The following is a 20,779-nucleotide window of genomic DNA, read 5'->3' on the forward strand; positions in this document are numbered from 1 at the left end:
TTCCTTATGGTTCATGTGATGACCAGACACAAAATCAGAGGGCATCTGACATTATTTGATTATCTGATACTCGTTTAATATTTCATCGCCTTACTATTGTGTTTACGTTTCCTATGAATGTCGTTTGCTGAGCAGGGTAGAAGTTGGCCGGATGGATAAGTATCACCAAGAAGCGCCCATGCGCGCTCGCCAGACGGCCTTTCATATCATAGCTTAATGCGAGTTTAAATGTCTCACTGACCAATGCGTTTCAAATCACATATGCACTTTTATTCAAGATGTTAAACCGGCAGAATAAAGCCTGCCCACAGACAAAAAAGGCTAGATGAGTTTTTTTCCTCCAAAGACCTTTGTGAGAGAAAAGAAAGCGAGGAGGCGCGAGCAGCTGAGGGTGACAGTTAGTTCATGGTTAACAGGATAAGAAGCTCGCGGCCGGAGCTGCACACTTCTGCAGCGAGGCCCGGTGAAACGAATAAAGACTTTCTAAAAATACGGGCATATCTAACACATCTGTTAAAGCGATTCAAAATCAAATCCATTTAAGGTTTTAGCCCGTAGCAGAGTCCAGATTTTATTTGAGCAAATGTAAGCATAAGTGGTTTTTAAATAGAGCTTAATCTGGCCATTCATCTGGAGATTCGAGAAAGAAGTCATAGCGCGTAAAATAATATAGCGCGTAAAATAAACAAGACGATAACAAAAAACAACAGACTGATATCCTTATAAACTGAATACTTTACAATATGATCTTGTAGATTTGGTATCCATTGTATAGACAGTATTGGTCCATTGTATAGCCTATAAATACCGGCCGGATTGCAAAGAAATTGAAAAGTAGATTAGAAATGTGAAGGAAAGGTTATTTCGCATTATTTGCTATTCTATCATTAAAAAACCGGCATAACTGTAAAGAAATTGAAAAGTACATTTGAAATGTGAAGGAAATGTTATTTCGCATTATATGCTATTCTCTAATTTGATATAATTAGCAAACTATTATTGTTGTTGTTGATGTTGTTGCTACTGCTGCTGCTATTGTGGTTGTTCGTGTTGTCAATAGGCAGAACAACATGACTGAAAGCTTTCAGTAATATCTTTCACATTTTGTTAAGTCTGCAAAGTTTTATGCACACATGAAACATTTAAGGCAATTTAAATGAACAGAACCGCCTGGTTATAAAAATAAACAATCGCGGTGTTAAAAAAATCGTTTGAACCTTTTAAAATCGGATATTAATTGGTTCGCATTTACTTCTGTTACATTAAAAAAATATCACAGATTCAAAGAAACTCAGTCAATATGCAAAACTAACGAATACGCTTTCTTTGTTGGGCGAGCATTGTCCAGAGCGATCTTATGAAGTCTAATCCAATCATAAATTGCGCTCTCGGACCAATCAGGTGTCTTCTACACTTCGCTGAAAGGCCTTGAGCGGAGGACTTTATTGAGCTCTATTGTTGTTGCTGTCAGTCCACAAAGACTCTTTATAGCGGACCTGATATAAAGGGCCTCTTCTAAAACGGAGGACCCAGGAGTGCGTCGTGACTCATTCCATTCAGTGTCCCACAGCAAAAGGGAATTAAGGCGGAGTAAAATCTCTTTTGATATTTTTGTATTTTCATCTCGCCCTACTACAGACAGGACGATGATGATACCCAGCGTTATCGCGCCACCTGCGATGTACCCGAGTTTCATGCGTCCGGCAGCATCGCTACATCCGTCTTTGCAATCGACATTTCCAGTTCATCCTGGCTTTCTTGTGGAGGACTTGCTGCGCATAAACAGGCCGGCAGGGTATCTAAACCGAGCTGTACACTCACCGAGTGCTTCTCCACCTACCTCTACGACATCCACTGTCTTGGCCAGCCCCAGCCTATCGGACCGAGTCAGTCCACCAGCCACAGCGACGTACGGATCTTGTTCTCCAAAAACTCCGCTGCCAGGAAGCAAGGATCCAACTTATCTGAAGTTTGGTGTAAATGCTATTTTGGCTCCGTCGCCAAAGAAAGGTGAGGGTGTTTTTGTTTCTGCTCATTTAAAAGTTGACCAGGTTAGTTCGATTAGTCTACGTTTAAATGTATAGTGAACTTTATAGTTCAAATATAGTCTTTATCGAATGCCTCTTTTGCACAAAATAACACACACACACACACACACACACACACACAAATATATATATATATATATATATATATATATATATATATATATATATATATGTTTATTTATTTTTATTTTATTTTGTTCGTCTGTTAAGTTACGTCTCCCCACGCCGTTCACAATCTCCACCCCAAAGGACTCCCGGTTCCATGTTTCGACGGATCCTTCTACCCTTTCGTTCGCTCGTCTTACTTCCCTGGTAAGTAAGAATCTAAAGCACTTTCCAAAGTTATTCAACCATCAGTAGTGTAGCAAACAGAGGTTAGACACAGTAGGCATTAGCATTGTCCAAACAAGTCTCGCCAATTCGATGCCCCCATTTAGCGTGGATGCTAACTTATCCTTGAACACTGCAAACCCCCACCCATTTTAAATCTACAAATTACCAGGAGTAGTCATGGTTAAACACTGAAGCGCGGGTTTCCCCTCGGTATTGAGGGCGCTTTGGCTCGGGGATTTCCCACAGTGAGCGGACACTCGGCTCGCTGACTGCCAACAATGCTTTCAGCACCATGACCAATTTGGTCAGCTCCCACCGGGGCAAACCACCCACAGACCCTGGAAAGATTGACTTTTACCAGGCGACAGTGGGGCGTTTACCAGTCATGGACTAATTTTCCCATTAGGAGGCATTGACTGAGTTCAGCATTCTCACAAGACCACATAGTGCGTGAGTGATGAAGATGGGAAGTTGTAATGAGCAATATAAGAGGTTAAAAACAGCAGGACGTCTAACTATATAACATAACCGAATAATCACTCAATTCCTGTTTTAATCGATTTTTAATCGGTAGTGCGCCTAAAGCATGAACAAAGACTATGGCTATGAAAGGCTATGAAATGAAAAGTTGCACAAAGTTGTTCGAGAACACACTTTGGTTCAGACGCTGTCCACTGGGTTGTTTTTAATGCGAGCCATCAGTTGAGTGAGCTTAAGAAAGCCCCTTTGAGGCATAAAACGACTCTACTTCGTGCTTTGTTCACTCCAAATAATAAGGTGCGACGCTTTTCACTGACTGCGTTGAATGCGTCAACAAAACTTGAGCGTTCTCAATAGCTTTTCGTGTTCATTTAATGAAAATGATTTGAGGGCAAAAAACGGGCCCCCTGTCATCAGTATTCTGGCATGCAGTTGTGTTTAGTTTGAAAGTGTAAATCTCTCTTTGTGGTAATAATATATGGCTTTACCCGCCTGTCCGGAGTCTTTTGTCCGCCAGTTCATTACTACACAATTACCGTTCACGCTATATTAACTCCTCTGTCCTTCACTGGGCGGCTGCTGAAAAAGGATACCCTCCCTTTTTACCATACCAATGCAGCGCGGATCCGGGCAATGTGCTAATTAGTCACCTCGTGCCATTTCACTCAAAACGAGAGGACACATTTCAAGGGAATAAATTCAAAATAATGATGATTATAAAGAAAACTTTTTTCCACAAACATTCAATTCTGGATTTTCCCTGGGAAAAGCAACACCCCAATTACGCGTGGTAACGGAGTGTTAACTTTTAGCCCTCTCGGTGAAAACAAATCCTCTTTCAGTTTAGTGGTTTTAGTCACGTAAGCGCGTGTGAATCAGTGATTTAAGTTGTCCCTCTCTCTGTTTGTTAGCAGCTTCTTCGTCTGTTGTACCTATTCCTGGAACCTTCTCATGGCCTTTAGCATCCAGAGGAAAGCCCAGAAGAGGAATGCTCAGGCGTGCCGTGTTTTCAGATGTTCAGCGTAAAGCTCTGGAGAAAATGTTCCAAAAGCAAAAATATATCAGCAAACCGGACAGGAAAAAACTTGCCGCGAAACTGGGCCTTAAAGACTCTCAGGTAAATATGTTCAGACTCGTGAAGCCCCTTAAGTGAAAACGTCTCATTCCAGTAGTGGTGGGGTAGTCTAAACAGTAGGTTACGTCTTCGTAGCACAGGACCAGTTTCGATTTATTTGAATTTTACGTCCCAGCAGGACCAGTTTGGAATGATTCTGAATTTCTAATTTCTTCTCAGGTTAAAATTTGGTTTCAAAACCGGCGAATGAAATGGAGAAATTCAAAGGAAAGGGAACTGCTGTCTTCAGGTGGTTGCCGTGAGCAAACATTGCCAACGAAAACTAATCCTCATCCAGATCTAAGTGACGTTGGGAAAAAGTCTTCGGAAGAGGAAGATGATGATGAGGACGCTCTCGGAATTGCGAATTTGCGCGTCCCACAGGTTTACCACTCACCGGGGTGCGATTTATCAAACAGCACAGACAGGAACATTTCGTCACCTTCCATATCGAGTAAGCATTCAGACTTTTCTGAATCAGAAGACGAAATAACGGTTTCATAATACACTCACTCTTAAAATACTCTCATGTCTATCAGTTGTATGTCGTGATTGTATACGCAAGCACAAACGTAGCCAACAGGTTACGTCCCTGTAATTACATCATTGCATTCACTTGAATGTATTTTAAGCGATTGTTTTTACGCAGAACTTTACTTAGGGTTTACTTATTAGAATACTTCTTATCATGATTTTGCTGTGTTGCACAGCGTTTGTGGAACTGTACAGTATTTTGTACAAATATTTTTGTATGGATATTTTATACCAAGATTATTGAGTTACATACAGTTATATTTCACATAGATATTTTTATTAAAAGTTGTAGACTTATAATTGTATAATTTATACCAATTTATCCGTGTCTCATTGTATGTATATTTCTATGTTTTTGGTTTGTTTTTGTTTTTTGTAAAAATGCAAATAAATTGTAAAATGAATCAACAGTTTTCGTAAAATAAATCCTGATCCATCTTTCAAAAGGTAACAAAGAATAGAAACCGCAGAGAAACCACTCATCGTGGTGAAAAGTTGCAGTGAAACACAATTACCTTCAACCAGCATCGTCCACATGATCAATCGGACATTTTGCCTTATTGTCTTCATGTGTTTATACCATGTTTTGGGTTCATTATAAAAGTATAGACGAACCATGGCAGCGCTGACGAGAAATTTCTTTATTTTAGCGATATTAACGTCCAGCAAGGGATCAATATGGCAAAACAATTAACATCATATATTTATTTATAGTATGGTTTTCTCATGGTTTTCCATGCAGCCACCCTACAATAAAAACAAGTCTGACATTTGAATTAGTATACGAGTATATGAGAATAAAAACAAAAAAATATATCGGTAATAATCTTATTTTAAGCTACATTTGGACAACTCTAAATCCATTTTAGCTTTTCCATGACGCATCCTACCTACAGGACTTCAAATAGCAAACCTGTAATTTTGTGCTCAGTTAGAAATTCAGGGAAGGCCTATGTAATGTCCTGGATTTTATTCCATCAATGGCAGCCAGCCTAGAAGAACAGATGGCCAACCAATGAACTTAACATATGACGTTTAGCATCATAATGAAACCCAATAAACCATTCATAAATAATCATTAGTTTTATTGAATTGTAAATAATTTAGGACTGGTACAGTGATAATATATCTTAGAGAGGCATCGTCTTTTCAAAGATGATGAATGGCAAACTCCAGACACCTGTTTGGATGAGAAAAAAAAAAACTGTACACAAAATACCCATTTCCACTGTTATAAACATGTAGTAAAAATGTTATTCTTCAAAATGCAGCCAGAAGGGTTGTTCGGTATGTACATCAGTCAGTATCTTCCACACAGGACACCATGTATACATTTACCTGGAAGGGGGAGCGATCGAAAAAAAATACAAGCAATACAGAAATTGTGCTTGCAATGACTTACATTAATCGTCATAATTCAGAAGAAAACATAGGCACATATCCTATAATTATTCACATATACACACACTGTACATTCAAACTGTATATATATATATATATATATATATATATATATATATATATATATATATATATATATATATATATATATGAGGCAGTGCTGAAAGTACTTAGAGAGCTACAGAATTTGGCTTCCATTTGAAACCCAAACTCCAAACTGATGTTGCATAGGTTTAATGACTTGAAACACTCAAACACTTCATTGGAGTGGACATAATGTGGTGGCAATGTTATAATCTAGGACCTGCACAACATCAAATATCTGATACTGAGGAGGATAAAAAATCCTGACATTTACTATTAAGGACATGCTCTGAAATGACTTTCTAGCCACTGTTGCTTCTTTAAACTTCTGCCGTATGATATCAGTGTACACAGGTTTTACCTGCAGCTTTTAGCACCTGTTTGTACAAATAAGAACAACAAGCAGCAAATATATCATTTGATATGGAATTAAATGGCTGTGACAGTAAATTTCCATCCTTCACATTTGAACACTAAGACCAAGGCAGATGCCCTGGACGTCAATGAGGTATTAGCTCACCACATCTCCAGCATGTTCCTCAGCACCGTGTGCTTTTCAGATTCTGTGCATTTAATAATCAAAGCATGCTGCAGCACCAAAGAAAGCCTCCGGACTCACACACACACACACACACACACACACACACACACACACACACACACACACACACACACACACACACACACACACACACTACTTTCCAAACCACTGACACCTCAGTGGTCTGCAGCCTCAGGTGTGGTCAATGTTAAGGTACACAATGAAAAAAAAAAAGTGACTTTACTGCCTGGACAAAAAGATGGACAGATGATGTAATCCCTCTGTCACTACCTAAAGAAAGGTACCTTTAACTTTAACTTGCATGCCACTTGCCAGTAAAGTATTAAAGCCACTGAATGATGCTTTAGTCAGGCTGATGGAGAACAACCTGGAGCCCTGAGGCTCTAAGAGGAATCATCCCCAAATAAAGAGTTCAGCAAGTATAAAAACATAGTGCCTTTTGGGTTTACATTACAAAACAGAGTAAGGCACCAGGATGTCCAGGACGTTCAGCACCAGGACGTCAGAGTGAGACCAAAAGGCGTTGAGAAGGTGAAGGTGTGGACCTGCTCCTGTGGCTGAGGGAGCAGGGCAGGAAGCAGAGTGTAGACCAGTGCTGGCTCAGGGATGCTTCTCACACCATACAACACAAACAATCTGCACCAATGCAGTAAGAAGCAAGTCCAGCATCAGTGATGTACCATTCCTGAATGAATGAAACCGTATGAAATTACAGACACTGACACACTGAGACAACAGTTGCAAAATGGTTGATTTGTGGAGTCAACGACATCGATGATATTTTAGGCTACAAATAGTTTAAAGCCAGGACTTGGGTTTGCTTGTGCCCAGAACCCACTGCTCCAAAGTATTTAAGATATGTATGATCAGCATTGGAATAAACTAATTTGTATCAGTTACGCCGTGTAGATTTTTTGAATTCCGATTTGTCCATGGTCTATTTTCTGAATGCATTCCCCAAATCTAAACCGAAGGTTTTACAGAGCCCTATATTCTCCACAAAAGCAATTGGATGAAGACAGTGAGCGATAGTGGAGCTCTAGAGCTTTGCTTAAGGATAAACAGAGATCAGAGATGGAGAGTACAAGGGAAGTGTCTCACTTTGGAGGTAATGCTTCTGGGAACAGTGCTCTCTCTCTCTCTCTCTCTCTCTCTCTCTCTCTCTCTCTGTGTTCTCATATGGTGTTTATGTTCACATGTGCTGGCTTGAAGACAAGCTGAATTATGGGTAGTGCAGTTTTGGTCTCTTTGTCAGAAATTGAAGCCCCTTTTCTTTTATGGGTTTCCAGCACCCACATCCTCATCTCAGAGGCATCCAAACGGAGCGGTTTGATTCTGCTGCCTGAGGTCACAGGAACATTCACAAGATGTCTTGAGTCAAATACAAAAATGAAGCATCAGAGCGTAGACTCTAGAGAGGAGTCAAGGATGTCATCATGGTGTCCATTGCTATTGGAGTCACTGTCATAACTCTGTGGGCTGGAGCAGTTGGCCGCCTCCTTCAGACGCATGAGCATATTCATCTGTGGGGAGATAGGAGTATGTAAGAGCGTGTGTGTGTGTGTGTGTGTGTGTCATTCTGTCATTCTGTGCGACAGAAGCTTCATGGTGTGCATTTCTCACCAATGGATCAGCATCGCTGTCACTCTGTGTGCTCTGCTTGCTGGCACCATCTCTGGATGCAGAATACCCGTCAAAGCCTACATCCTCTGGGCGGAGCTGCAGCAAAGCTGGCCAATCAGGGTGTTGGGGGCTCGATCCCCATGGAAACGTCTCCATCACCCATCGTGCAGGGTCATCCCATGGTGCTCTCCGTCCATATAGCTGGAGTAAACAGAAAATGTCCAATTCATGAATTCATGAATTATATAAGAGTATGATTCATATGATATGAGTCATATACGCATATAACCTAAAAGGGGATCCAAATGCAAAGACAGCAGCCAATAAGACAGGAGAAAGCTTAATTTTTTACTTATTTGTTTATTTATTTTATTTAAACCTGTATCAAACCTCAGAGCTACCAACAGATGTCCTTACCTGGAGTCCCTCCCGCACTGCTTCTAGCAGGTAGGGGATGATGGAGTAGTTCCACAGGTCTGTGAACCACACCCGTGAGCCATCTGCATCCATGGGACATGACAGGAACAATCGTGGCCCTAGAGGACACCGGCCAGGACGGCAGAGTCAGCACAGCATGGCTTTAAAACTGTTCTCTTTGTTTAAAATGACCCTCTTGATGTCTGTCTATGATCAAGTACCAAATGCCATTCCATATCTAATATTTCAGAGTAATGTCATTAAGATACAAACACATAAAAATACATACATGATTGAGTGGAATAAATGAAATAAAATAAGAAATTTATCTGACTGAAATTAACCAATATTTGTTGCACATCCATGCAGAAACAACAACCATTAAAATAATGACCAAATTTAAAAAAAGAATGGCACCTCTTATCTCTGGTCACCTAAATCATCTTTAGTAACGGAATACCTTCTATGTTACCAATTTTCTACATGGTTCTTCTCACCAATGGTGACATCTGAGGAGCTGTGTGCCTCCAGGAAGCGGTTGAGGTGGTGCCAGACACGAGGGATCCACTCGATGATTTTCACCAGCTCAGGATTCCGATTGCGACTGCTGATCTCTGTCTCGATCAGCTTCCTTCGGAGGAAGCGACTGAGGAAGCCCTTCACAGGTTCTGTGTGATTGGCACACAGCACCCACCTGCACAAGCACACATTAGAGGTCACGAAAATCGGTGCACCTCACTCACACAGTTCTGCTGCTTATAGAAACATTATCTGTGATCGAGCAATATATCCCAGCTGTGGGATAAATTGTGTAAAAGCACACTTGTGTTTCTGAAAAGCACCATATAAGCTGAATTGTTTTTGAGTCCCAAATAATATTTTTTGTGTTCATGCACAGAAGTAAAGCAAACCTGTAGACAAGTAATCATGAAATATATTACAGGACTAGATAACATTTTAGAGTTGAGGGTTGCTCAACCAACAACTGTAGGATGGTGCCACCTAGTGGTTACTCTGTGGAAGTAGTGAAAGTGCATGCTAACGCTTTTAACTGATGCTATAAATGAAGCCAGCAGCACACAGAGCACTTGGGGTGTGGAGAGTCAGGACCAGTCACCTGAAGTTATGGTGCAGCTGAAGGTTTGGAGAAGATGATGTTGCCTGACTCATAGTGCCAATGATGTATGGGCTACAAACAGGGAGAAATGGTTAATTAACAGCTAGTTTGAATAAAATCCAAAAAATACAGTCATCCGACATTAACTGCAGGTAAACATGTGCATGTTTCTGTTATGTCTGTGTATGTTTATGCTTGAGAGCACTCTGTTGGTGTTGTGTGTGTGTGTGTGTGTGTGTGTGTGTGTGTGTGTGTGTGTGTGTGTGTGTGTGTGTGTGTGTGTGTGTGTGTACGTGTCTCACCAGCGCTGGAACTTGTAATTGAGCAGGCCGTTGAAGATCTCCCCCAGAGAGCTGACATGGTGAAGGTTGTCCAGAATGAGTACCAGAGGAGCCTCACTCTCCTGACCCGGAGAACTCCACTGCTCAGCAACAGCTGCTAAATACTGCCGCAGCTCCTACAGACAGGCGGACAGATAGTTAAGGGAAGAGGGTTGAAAAATGTTCATCTCGATCCACGGTGGAAAAAAGTTGCAGAATGAAGGTATCCTGAACATATAGGCTCAATCCTATGAACACACCCCTCCACTTTTTTTCAATGATTTCATTGAATCACTGAAGTAATTCTGTCTTGCCCTGGGCCTGGGAGGACAAACTGCACTTTTTATGCAGAAAGAAGAACTAATCCCACCCTCTCCTGGTGTGATTAAACGGGCACGCTGGCATGTGCATCGTCGGGAGCCTATGGGGAAAAACCGTCCCATTGGTCCTATGCAGGCTAAAGCTCTGCTGGCTGCCCTGAGCTGTAGTGAGCGTGAGCAGAGGGAGGAGGAGCCATACCTTGCTGGACTTGTGGTCCACGCTGAAGGTGACGATGGCGGCGTGACTGGCTGCTCGACCCTCCAGAAGCACCAGATGTTCAGCCAGCCGCTGGGCCAGGTAGGTCTTCCCCGTGCCACTGGGCCCCGACAGGATGAGACGCCGGTGTTCCTGCAGCAACGAGATGTAGCGCTGTAGCACAGGCTGAGGGACCAACGTCTCGAACACCAGTGCGTCCATGGACTGGGTGCGCACGCCTGGATCAAACACAAATAAACACGCACACACACATGCATGCACACAGAAAAAGTATACATTAGGCATTTGAATAGAAGTAGTAGAACAGACACATCTGCCTGAGAGAGGGAGTTACTGGCCAATCTGACAGGGTGTGTTAAGCTGTTTGGTTTGGTTTTGAATACCTTTGAGCGAGATGTTGATTGTGTTGTTCTCCCCCACTAGGTACCCACAGGGAAGTAGTTCTGGGATGTCTGCCCCACTGTGTCTGAGCACATCTCCAATGCGATATCCTTCCACACTGTCAGAGCCTAGACCCAGCTGACTAACTGGATCTACATGCCTGATGTATTCCTACAATCAGGAAGTAAAAAGACCACAAAGATAAACTACAGATGATATCACTGAATGAATGTTAGTGGGATTGGCGAGATAACATTAGTATTCCTGGGTGAAACATCTTTTTTTAAGGTTACAGACTGGCACAAGATGTAAACAACACAACACAGACAAAATACGTTGCTATAACCCAAACACCATGTGATTACCTTAAAAAGACGCCTGACAACGCCGTCGAGAACATCCCATTTGGTTTTACCACTGACCCCAATGCAGCCAATGAGGAAGTCGCGTGGCCTACAGTCCTACAAGAACAGAGAAGCATGTCACACCTATGTTGAACTAATGTTATTGGGCTGTGAGCTGCCAAATGCAGATGCTACATAAAGAAGATGGCTGACCTCTCTCCATGGGCCATCCTCCTGTAGGCTGACTACAATCTTTACGTGTCTGCCCTCTTTACGAAAGCTGCTGTCACCTCCAGAGTCATCCAGCAGAATGTCTAGAGAAGACACACACACACACACACACACACACACACACACACACACACACACACACACACACACACACACACACACACACACACACACACACACAGTCAGTGTAAATTCTATTTTAACATCTGCTGAACTCCCCGGTCCACTCAGAACACGTGCATGCTTACCTAAGCCAGTTGACTCCGTGAGGTCCAGGCTGTGCTGTGAGAGGCCAGGTGCGAGTGTAGCTGTGGATGGCACACTGGAGCCCACGCTGGAGCTCGGAGGTACCACTCTGCCTCCACCCGCATGGTTCTCCAACTTCAAACGGTCATTCTCTGCCTTTAGCTTCTCAATCTCCACCTGAGCCACCGCACGCACACACGTCCAACAAATACTTCATTAACGAAAACCACATGGTTCAGCACTGGCTTTTGCTCTCCACAGATCTATCAGTGTGAACCCTAGTCCCTTGTTCCTTAGAGAATTTCATGGGTATGTACAGAGAATCCCTTATTCCTTTCATGAGTGTGTGCAGTCTTGTGGGTGACTGATGTGTCTATGGGTCGCCTTGTCACCTGCATGCGGTTCATGGCCTCTCGCAGCTGGTCCAGCTGGTGGGCGGAGCTCAGTGCCTCCAACCGGATGTCGGTCAGCTTCATCTCCTTCTCACGGAGCTCACTGCGTAGCTGCATCACCATCTCCGCCTCTCCATCCAAACCCTCTGGCAGCCTGTGGACAAACACTGTGGTCCTCAGAGCAGCTTCAGCAGGATAAACAATTTTCCCTAATATGCGCAAGCTGACTAAATATCCATTTTTCATTATATCCATTAAAGTTGTCCTGGATAATGTATGCCTAGTTGTCTGTAATTGGGCCAAAATGTGATCCATTTGTGTGTGACTAATACAGCAACAGCAGTGAACCCTGAAGCATTTACCTCTGCAGTCCGTTCAGAGCTACTCCACCATGCACTTGACATTTAAAGCATTCACACACATACAGACTCCCACACACATGTGCGCATGCAGATGGTGTTGGGTGGTGCCACGTACAGTGAGTTGGAGTGGGAGGTCCTGAGTAGCGCGGAGGTGGTGGAGGATCCGTTATGGGAGAGTTTGGGGGAGGAGGGGAGCGAATCAGTCATCTCCTCGATGTCTGAGTGCGAAGAGGCCGACTTGGGTGATTTCTTCTTGGTGAAGGCCTGCTTGAAGGAACTCCGCAGCTGAAACAACAAAGAGGACAGAAGGCCGAGAGTGAGACAGGAGGCATGAAGAAGACAAACGACATCAGCTGGATATAAAAGGGGAAGGGGGGGTCGTAGAAGCGTGAAGGGGGGGGGGGGGGAGGATGGGACAAGGAGCAGAGAAAGAAAAACAAAAAGAGAAAGAGTAGGAAAAATGTCAGGGGCCATGGGCACCAGCAGAGAGTGGTCTCAAAAATACCTGCCGACATTTTAGTAAATCAGCGTGCGAATTATGGTGCTGTTTGGCTCTCTTATAGTCCTTGTGGGCTAAGAGTACCAATTTGATTTTGGTTTGGACCTTTAGGGACAAAAGATTAAAAGGAAATCAAGGGTGGAAATCAAAAGAGACTGAGAGGAACGACGCTAAAGCTAACAGGCTTATGGGAGGGTTAGTAGAGCTGCATAGTGTGGGACTAGGTTAGCCAGGTTAGCCAGGAGGGGTCGAGCAGGGTTCTCTAACACACATGCTCTTACCTCATACACCTGCCAAATGATGCGATAGCACACAAGGAGACACAAAGAGCACAAGTTCAGCTGTGTGTGTGTGTGTGTGGGTGTCTGAGTGACCACATGAACCGAGAAAATCTGCCTGAGGAGAGAGTGAGACCGGAACCACAATGCACACTCAAACAACAAGCTAGTACAGTTGGAAACTGTAACATATACCATTTAACAACAATCACAGAAACCTTTTTACAAGGATATCAAATGACAGAAAAAGGAGACAGAAAAGGCTGCAGGGGCAGGAAGAACGAAGGGAGGGGCACGTTCACAGAGCCCCGTTATTATCCAACATTCATTCCTCTCTGTTCCCAGAAGACCACCTACGCAGAGCCTTCATTTGTAACACCTGGGGACCCAAAGTTCACCCCCAGAGGAACACAACCACTAACTGGGAACAGGCATCACCACCAGACATGAATGTCTACAGGACTCAGAGGATACACAGTAAGAGATCCATAATGTAATGCAACAAACACTACCACAAATTCTATAACATTATACTACTCTACAAACTTTGCAGAGTGAAATTGTACCCATGTAATCATAAGGTACTGCCATTAAAAGTTCTGAGCTCTAAAGATTCTTTCATCCATACAACAGCCAATTAGATATCACCTTATTCCACATTATCCTCCTAACTCTAAGACCACTGCATTATATATTTTAATTCTGGAGCAAACATATTCATCATAGGATTTCACTCCATCCAATGTAGTACAGTCAGCAAGTATAGTCAGCATGCTACAGCAAAACCAAAAAACACAAACCTCCATCTGCAACTGATTTAACACTAAAGCTGTAGAAGGTTTATTTAACGTGATAACACAAACTGTTTCACTCTTGAATATCCCTGTATCTGATGAATGATTTCACTTGTGGCTTGACAAAAAATTGATTTAGGTTCTTAAATACATCTAATTGATATCAGATATTTGATATTAGAATATTCAGATAGGCAGTCCCAGTGCTGTAATGATTTTTTTCAGGAATGCTGTGTGGTGTAGGAGTTACATTACATACACCCATTCAGAATGATAAACACACAGACTGACAGCACCACAGACCCCCACTGGGCTCAGAATGGTTGCTGATACTACAAGAGTGGAGCATGTTAAACAGGTTACAGGTCAAAGACACACTCAAAGGAGGACCTTGTCATGTGATAGTGCTAAAATAATGCTTGCGTGATGGTGAATGTTGATGTGTCTCTGTGTTTGAATGTTCATCAACACGTGAGCGTGAGAGTATAGGTGCAGCTGTTTGTGAAGGTGTGTGTGTGTGTGTGTGTGTGTGTGTGCGCGCGCACGTGAGTGCATCTGTAGCCCTGTAGACTTCTAAGAAGGTGTATTAAGTGCATGTGAATTTGCATCTGAATGCATGTGTGTACTGTGTGTGTGTGTGTGTGTGTGTGTGTGTGTGTGTGTGTGTGTGCGCGCGCGGTGACACTAACCCAGTTTTTCTTCTTCTTCTTGCTGCAGTTGTCAGTGTTGTCCATGGTAGAGCCCATACTGGAGTGGCTGGTGGCACTGGTCACACTGGAGACGCTGTCAGAGGAGTGTTGTCTACGCATACGCAGATCCGCCTGTCCACTCACCACTGAGCTGTTGGAGCCTGCACCACCCGGTAAACAAGGACATCAAAACCCTTCACAGCTCTAGTACTAGTGAAACTATACCCTGAGCAGCCATGCTCTGCTTTACCCAAGCAGTTAGTCAACAAAGATTATTATTAATAATAATGGAGTGGAGACAGGGCATTGAGGTGTGTGTGCGTGAGAGGGAAAGAGAGTGAAACCTTGCTTTATTATGGATCAAACTTGGTAACAGCTTGTGTTGACAATAACAAAAGGGTCTCTCTCTCTCTCTCTCTCTCTCTCTCTCTCTCTCTCTCTCTCACATGCGCGCGCACACGCACGCGCACACGCACACACACACGCACACACACACGCACACACACGCAGGTGTGGGCAAAAGGAGATCAAACTGATATGGTATATGGTTATTCACCGGATAGGCAATAACAATATGATATACCCCCCAAAAAAGAAAATGTATTATGTGTATTTTAATGGACATTTATTTAAAATTAATCATTTTGTTCCCTCAGTGAGTACAAAATAAATCAGAAAACAAAAATCAAGATATTTATAGTTTTTTTGCATTTAAAAATATAATTTGGAGGGGAAGAGTTTTTTTGACAGACAAAATATATTAGTTTAATTTAATTAGACATCTCTAATGTTTAGATGTTTGTAATGTTTATGTTGGAACATTTAATAAAACCGCTTGTAATAACAATAGCTTGGAATTGACCATAAGCATACATGTAGCAGAATTTACCTCAAGTGACAAGAAGTGTCCCTTCATTAAAGGCTTAATCAGTTAGAGGTTGAGTGCTTCCATACTTGAGAAAAAGTGCAAAGATTGTGTGTGTGTCTCGTGATTCTGGAACTGCATCCTATTGGTATTCCCTTACCAGAATACGCCAAACCCTACACACTCACTTTCCCACTCACTCCCACTCACTCCCACTAATCCGTCATCCGTTCATTTCCTCACATCCTCACTCACTCACCTGTGCGCTCTGATTTGCAGACCAGCTCTTGTGTATTTATCACTCCGTTGATGGCGGCCTGTGCCACAGCATTCTGCCTCTTCAGTAACTCAATGGTCTTCCTCAGTTCATTCAACTCAGAGTCCTGTCACACACACATACACACACATACATACACACACGCAGACAGACACATGCACGTACACACGTGTATATATACACGTATGCATGTACATCCACAAACACACACACACAAAAACACTTCTGATGTAAACACCTTACAGCTTGTGTGTGTGTGTGTGTGTGCGTGCGTGCGTGCGTGGGTGCATGTGTGTTTGCGTGTGTGTGTTTGCGTGTGTGTGTGTGCGTGTGTGTGTGTGCGCGTGTGTGTGTGTGCGCGTGTGTGTGTGTGCGCGTGTGTGTGCGCGTGTGAGAGTGTGTGTGTGTGTGTGTGTGTGCGTGGGTGCATGTGTGTGTGTGCGTGTATGTGTGCGTGTGTGTGTGCGTGTGAGAGTGTGTGTGTGTGTGTGCGTGGGTGCATGTGTGTGTGTGTGTGCGTGGGTGCATGTGTGTGTGTGTATGTGTGCGCGCGTACCTTCTGCTCTGCAGTCATTGTGAGGCTCTTCAGTCTAATGGTCATGTTGGCCAGACTCTGTTCAAATGCTGCCACAAGGTGGGCCTAAAAATACACACACACACACACACACACACACACACACACACACACACACACACACACACACACACACACACACACACCTGTTAGAGAGCACTGAATGGACTGAGGTCAGTATGCTGCTGTATGTTTGTGTTGAATAGCTGAAATGATGTTGTCCTGTATTACTTCCAGGCTTTTACCAGTAGTGCCGATTTCACCTGCAGACGTATCAAAATAATCCTGCTCTAACAAATGACCAATGATTAGACTATGAAATGAGATCCTCCAGTGGGAGCCACCTGAAGGGCCTGGCTCCTCCCACCACTCACCAGTGCAGCATAACACTGGTGTAAGTGCAGCCTGGCTGAGTCATTCACCCTACCAGCTGACTCCTCCCACCTCAGAGAACTCTGCAGACAAAGCAGCAAAGCACTGAGACCTTGGAGCCTGACTGCTGACCAGAGGATGTCACACTTATGTCCTCTCTGTGGCTCCAAATGCACATCAGGACAGAAGTAAAGCAAACAGCTCTCATTTCATAGCCACAATAAGCAAACCACTCTGCTGAACTTCCTTACAGACAATTATAAGTCAATATTAAAAGTCCAAAATCATCTTAGTAGATTGTATTATCTAAAAGTGCTGCAAACACATCCACCCCCCCCCCACACACACACACATCTATCTATACTAATTCAGCTTTGTGTAAATGTTTCACTCCCTCGATCACACTCTTTGCTAAATTTTTACACACTGCCTCGTGCTGTGTGTTCCGGCTGTCGTCTGAGAACCCAGCCACACTAGACAAAGAGCCAGACACACACACACAACCCTGGACATCTCCTCTCCAAAGCCCTTCAGCTGTAGTTTGAAAAGCCAAATCAAACTGAAGGTTCTTTGCAGTGAACAAGGCCATTGTAGAATAACACTGTCTCCCAGTCTTCACGTGTACTCTGCATGAGTATGTCTGGGGGATTAACCAATCCCTGCCTCTCCCTCCCCCACCTCTATGTTGCTATATGCACACAGGTACAAACACCCACACCCAAGAACGAATGCACACACTGACTTATGCAGTCATATAGTGTACATTCCATATGGAATCCGCACATTAACTAATGCGATTGTTTCTTTGTATCCAGTGACGCGTCCAGGGCTGGTGCTTTCACTGTGTTCAGTGGAAAGAATGCAGCTATTGTGTGAGTGGCTAGTGTGATTCAGCTTCTGTGTGTTCTGCATTAAGATAACAGCAATAGGAAGATCCACCGACATACAGACATCATCAGTGTCAGTCATTAGACAATAACATTCAACCAGCTCATGCTAGAACCGGTTACACCGTCATCTACACCATCACCAGGTCACTGCAGCAGTGCCTCAGGATGGAATGTTCACTGTCTGTGTGTGTGTGTGTGTGTGTGTGTGTGTGTGTGTGTGTGTGTGTGTGTGTGTGTGTGTGTGTGTGTGTGCGCGCGTGTGTGTGTGCGCGTGTGTGTAGGTGTTTGTTTACTCACATTGGCACTCAGCTGCGTTGTCAGGGCAGACACTTTTTCCTGTGAGGCGTCCAGCTCCCTGCGTAGCTTACGGATCTGTCAAAAAGAAGAAAAAGAGGTTAGACATAGACCAAAAAAAAAACCTGTTACCATAAAAAAGCTAAATAAAGGCAGAATAAAGAGGTTGGGGCGTGGAGTCCAGTGGGGCCCTCAGTCTTAGCCCAGGTGTGAGGAGGCAAACAACACTGGGACTTCAGACAAAAACTACTCACAGGTGCATTTACAGAATGGGTCCACAACTCTCACGCATTAATCTCAGTGTTTCAGAGTGCAAGCAGCTGATCTTAGATCAGTCAATCCTCTCTGTTCTCACCTAGGTCATTTTTGTGTCCATAGAAATTCTGATCCAGGTGCATTTCACTGAGTGCTTATTGTGAATGTGGAGGCAGATGGACTTATTGAAACTGAGGCTGAAACATGACCTGACTGAAACCACCCACAGGTTGTTTTCACAACAGGTCAATAACAGCCATGGAAAACATGCACACGCAACGCATGCACACACACCAACACCCATGTCCCCAGACAAACTCACACACACATACACACACAAATGCCCGCACAAACCAGTACACATACACACAAACTTTCTATCAATCACACACATGTGCACACACAAACACACACACCCACATTTTGGTGGGGGGAGTGGGGGAGGCAAGTAAGTACAAGGTGGAACAAATCAGCACAATGTACAGAACACTACTAAATGAATGTGTGTGTGTGTGTGTGTGTGTGTGTGTGTGTGTGTGTGTGTGTGTGTGTGTGTGTGTGTGTCTGAGAATTAGTTGTTCTCACCTCTGACTGTGACTTCTCTTCAGTCTGAAATAAAAAGAACAAAAATTATACAGGGTTTTGTATGGGGTTCTGCACATACAGTTACACACAGCTAGTTCAGAAAAAGGACAACAGAGCAGAGAGGACAGAAAGGACAGCGTCTCCCCATTCAGTTTGTCTCTGTGTGCCCCACTCCAGCTCTCCCTATGTGGACCTCGCTGTAGTTTGTGAGGACACCCGGGAAGCGTGTGGTGTCAGAGCAGCTCAGACAGGCTCTTGAGGGCGTCTGCGTTGAACAGGCTGTTGTGTCTAGAACAATGACGCTGCCAACAGCCTTAAGGTCTGTAAGGTCTGAAGACTCACGTGGGCCAGAGGGTTCAGCAGTGCTCACAAAATGCACGCGCACACACACACACACACACACACACACACACACACACACACACACACACACACACACACACACACACACACACACACACTTCTCTTATAAAAACAACTTGTAAGGTGTTGAATTCATACATTTAATTGTATATCACAACTTTTGCAATGCAACATTTTTCACTAAATCTTTTTTGAAACAATACTTATCATTTCAGATTTTGATTTTGGTGTCAGTGAAATAAAATGTTTCACACACGCATGCACAATCAAACAAACATTAAACACTCAAGTATTCAAAATATGTTACAACATTGGTTTAACCACGTGTATGTGTGTATGCCTAAGTGTGTCTATAAAACACCCTGCGGCAGTCCTGTCAAACCAACGCTAAACGCTGCTAAACGTTTGGACAATAACACCCACTACCATCCAAAAGGAGAAATGTCAAAATTAAATTACAAAAAACATAAGCAATCTGTCAGAGTTCAGTGGCAGGAAAGCTTAAAGTTTAAACATGATGTATGAATCTCAGTTCATTTATCTGTATAGAGATCCTACCGTGTTATGCCAGGCAGTTACAGCTCCTCCGATAGACAGAGTAGCCATCATCCTGTCACACTACCTCTCTCTCTCTCTTTCTCTCTCTATGTATTTCTAGACTGAGTTAAGCTCTTTCAGAACATTTATATCTACTCTCTCCCCTACACTCCAGGCACTAAGACACCCTTAACTCCGCCTCCACAGGTGAGTGGACAAGCCCTTTGAAGGGGTGTGGCAGGCTTGGCCTGTACCCAGACAGCGATTGGGTGAGGGATTTTGCACGTGGGTGTAGTGTAAAGTGGAGAGTTGCCAGCAGCCAGTCTCATGCCCTCTCATGAGTCTTTTGTGTTAAAGAACGTCTGAGATGACACACCTGATGCAAATATTTTTTCCAGCAAACATAGAACTGTGAATGTTTGGGACATATTGACATAATAATGTTATATTGGTATGGCCTGAAAAGTCAAATCCCACAAATAACCGTTTCTGGGATATTTGAGTATATGTAATCTAATTTTGATATTGTCTTTTTGAGGTTTTCAGGCCCATGATTGGACCCTCAAAACAGGACAGAGTGTCGATGCTGGACTCACCGTTGAGTAGATGGATGAGGTGCTGGAGACCAGAGAGAGGGAGGAGCCATGTGCTGTAGGGTCAGAGAGGGACAGATGATATCACAGTACAGCACCCATGGTGCAGAGATGTTACACCTCATTCAGGAATCACCAGGACTCCGCAAGCATCAATAATCTGCCTTAATAAGCTGGCCAATCAGCTGAAAATTAAATGTTTCTGTGGCAAAACCTTTGGGGTACTGAGGCATATTTTGTAAATAGACAAACAGACAGTCCTGCATGTGTGTATGCATGCGCGCGCGCGCACACACACACACACACACACACACACACACACACACACACACACACACACACACACACACACACACACACACACACACACACACACACACACACACAC

General features: G+C 43.5%; 2 protein-coding genes across 12 annotated transcripts in view; one reads left to right on the plus strand and one right to left on the minus strand.

Moving 5' to 3' along the window:
• The first annotated feature begins 1,479 nt into the window (after window positions 1-1,479).
• dbx1a (developing brain homeobox 1a) lies at window positions 1,480-4,785 on the plus strand. 2 transcript variants are annotated; one of them, XM_077024108.1, is made up of 4 exons: window positions 1,480-2,010; window positions 2,259-2,360; window positions 3,773-3,978; window positions 4,156-4,785. In XM_077024108.1, the coding sequence occupies exons 1-4, from the start codon at window positions 1,647-1,649 to the stop codon at window positions 4,477-4,479; spliced, it is 996 nt and encodes a 331-aa protein (XP_076880223.1). In that variant the 5' UTR covers window positions 1,480-1,646; the 3' UTR covers window positions 4,480-4,785. The 2 variants fall into 2 exon arrangements, with proteins under 2 accessions (XP_076880223.1, XP_076880224.1); XM_077024109.1 differs by having other exon boundaries at window positions 3,776-3,978; window positions 4,156-4,784.
• A 1,343-nt stretch (window positions 4,786-6,128) lies between these two features.
• Window positions 6,129-20,779, minus strand: part of nav2a (neuron navigator 2a) — a 163,536-nt gene continuing 148,885 nt past the window's right edge. For all 10 annotated transcript variants that reach the window (XM_077023141.1, XM_077023137.1, XM_077023138.1 and 7 more), the window contains 19 exons: window positions 20,395-20,447; window positions 18,899-18,922; window positions 18,062-18,136; window positions 16,485-16,568; window positions 15,911-16,034; window positions 14,787-14,947; window positions 12,642-12,811; window positions 12,165-12,318; window positions 11,775-11,949; window positions 11,509-11,609; window positions 11,317-11,412; window positions 10,954-11,122; window positions 10,553-10,788; window positions 10,016-10,170; window positions 9,714-9,785; window positions 9,094-9,290; window positions 8,597-8,715; window positions 8,180-8,380; window positions 6,129-8,079 (listed from right to left, as the gene is read on the minus strand). In XM_077023141.1, the coding sequence (XP_076879256.1) occupies window positions 7,954-8,079; window positions 8,180-8,380; window positions 8,597-8,715; window positions 9,094-9,290; window positions 9,714-9,785; window positions 10,016-10,170; window positions 10,553-10,788; window positions 10,954-11,122; window positions 11,317-11,412; window positions 11,509-11,609; window positions 11,775-11,949; window positions 12,165-12,318; window positions 12,642-12,811; window positions 14,787-14,947; window positions 15,911-16,034; window positions 16,485-16,568; window positions 18,062-18,136; window positions 18,899-18,922; window positions 20,395-20,447 (2,492 nt within the window). In that variant the 3' untranslated portion in view covers window positions 6,129-7,953. The remainder of the gene's footprint in view (window positions 8,080-8,179; window positions 8,381-8,596; window positions 8,716-9,093; window positions 9,291-9,713; window positions 9,786-10,015; window positions 10,171-10,552; window positions 10,789-10,953; window positions 11,123-11,316; window positions 11,413-11,508; window positions 11,610-11,774; window positions 11,950-12,164; window positions 12,319-12,641; window positions 12,812-14,786; window positions 14,948-15,910; window positions 16,035-16,484; window positions 16,569-18,061; window positions 18,137-18,898; window positions 18,923-20,394; window positions 20,448-20,779) is intronic.

Source organism: Brachyhypopomus gauderio, chromosome 12 (genome assembly GCF_052324685.1).
Source record: "Brachyhypopomus gauderio isolate BG-103 chromosome 12, BGAUD_0.2, whole genome shotgun sequence".
In the NCBI taxonomy this organism is placed as follows: domain Eukaryota; kingdom Metazoa; phylum Chordata; class Actinopteri; order Gymnotiformes; family Hypopomidae; genus Brachyhypopomus; species Brachyhypopomus gauderio.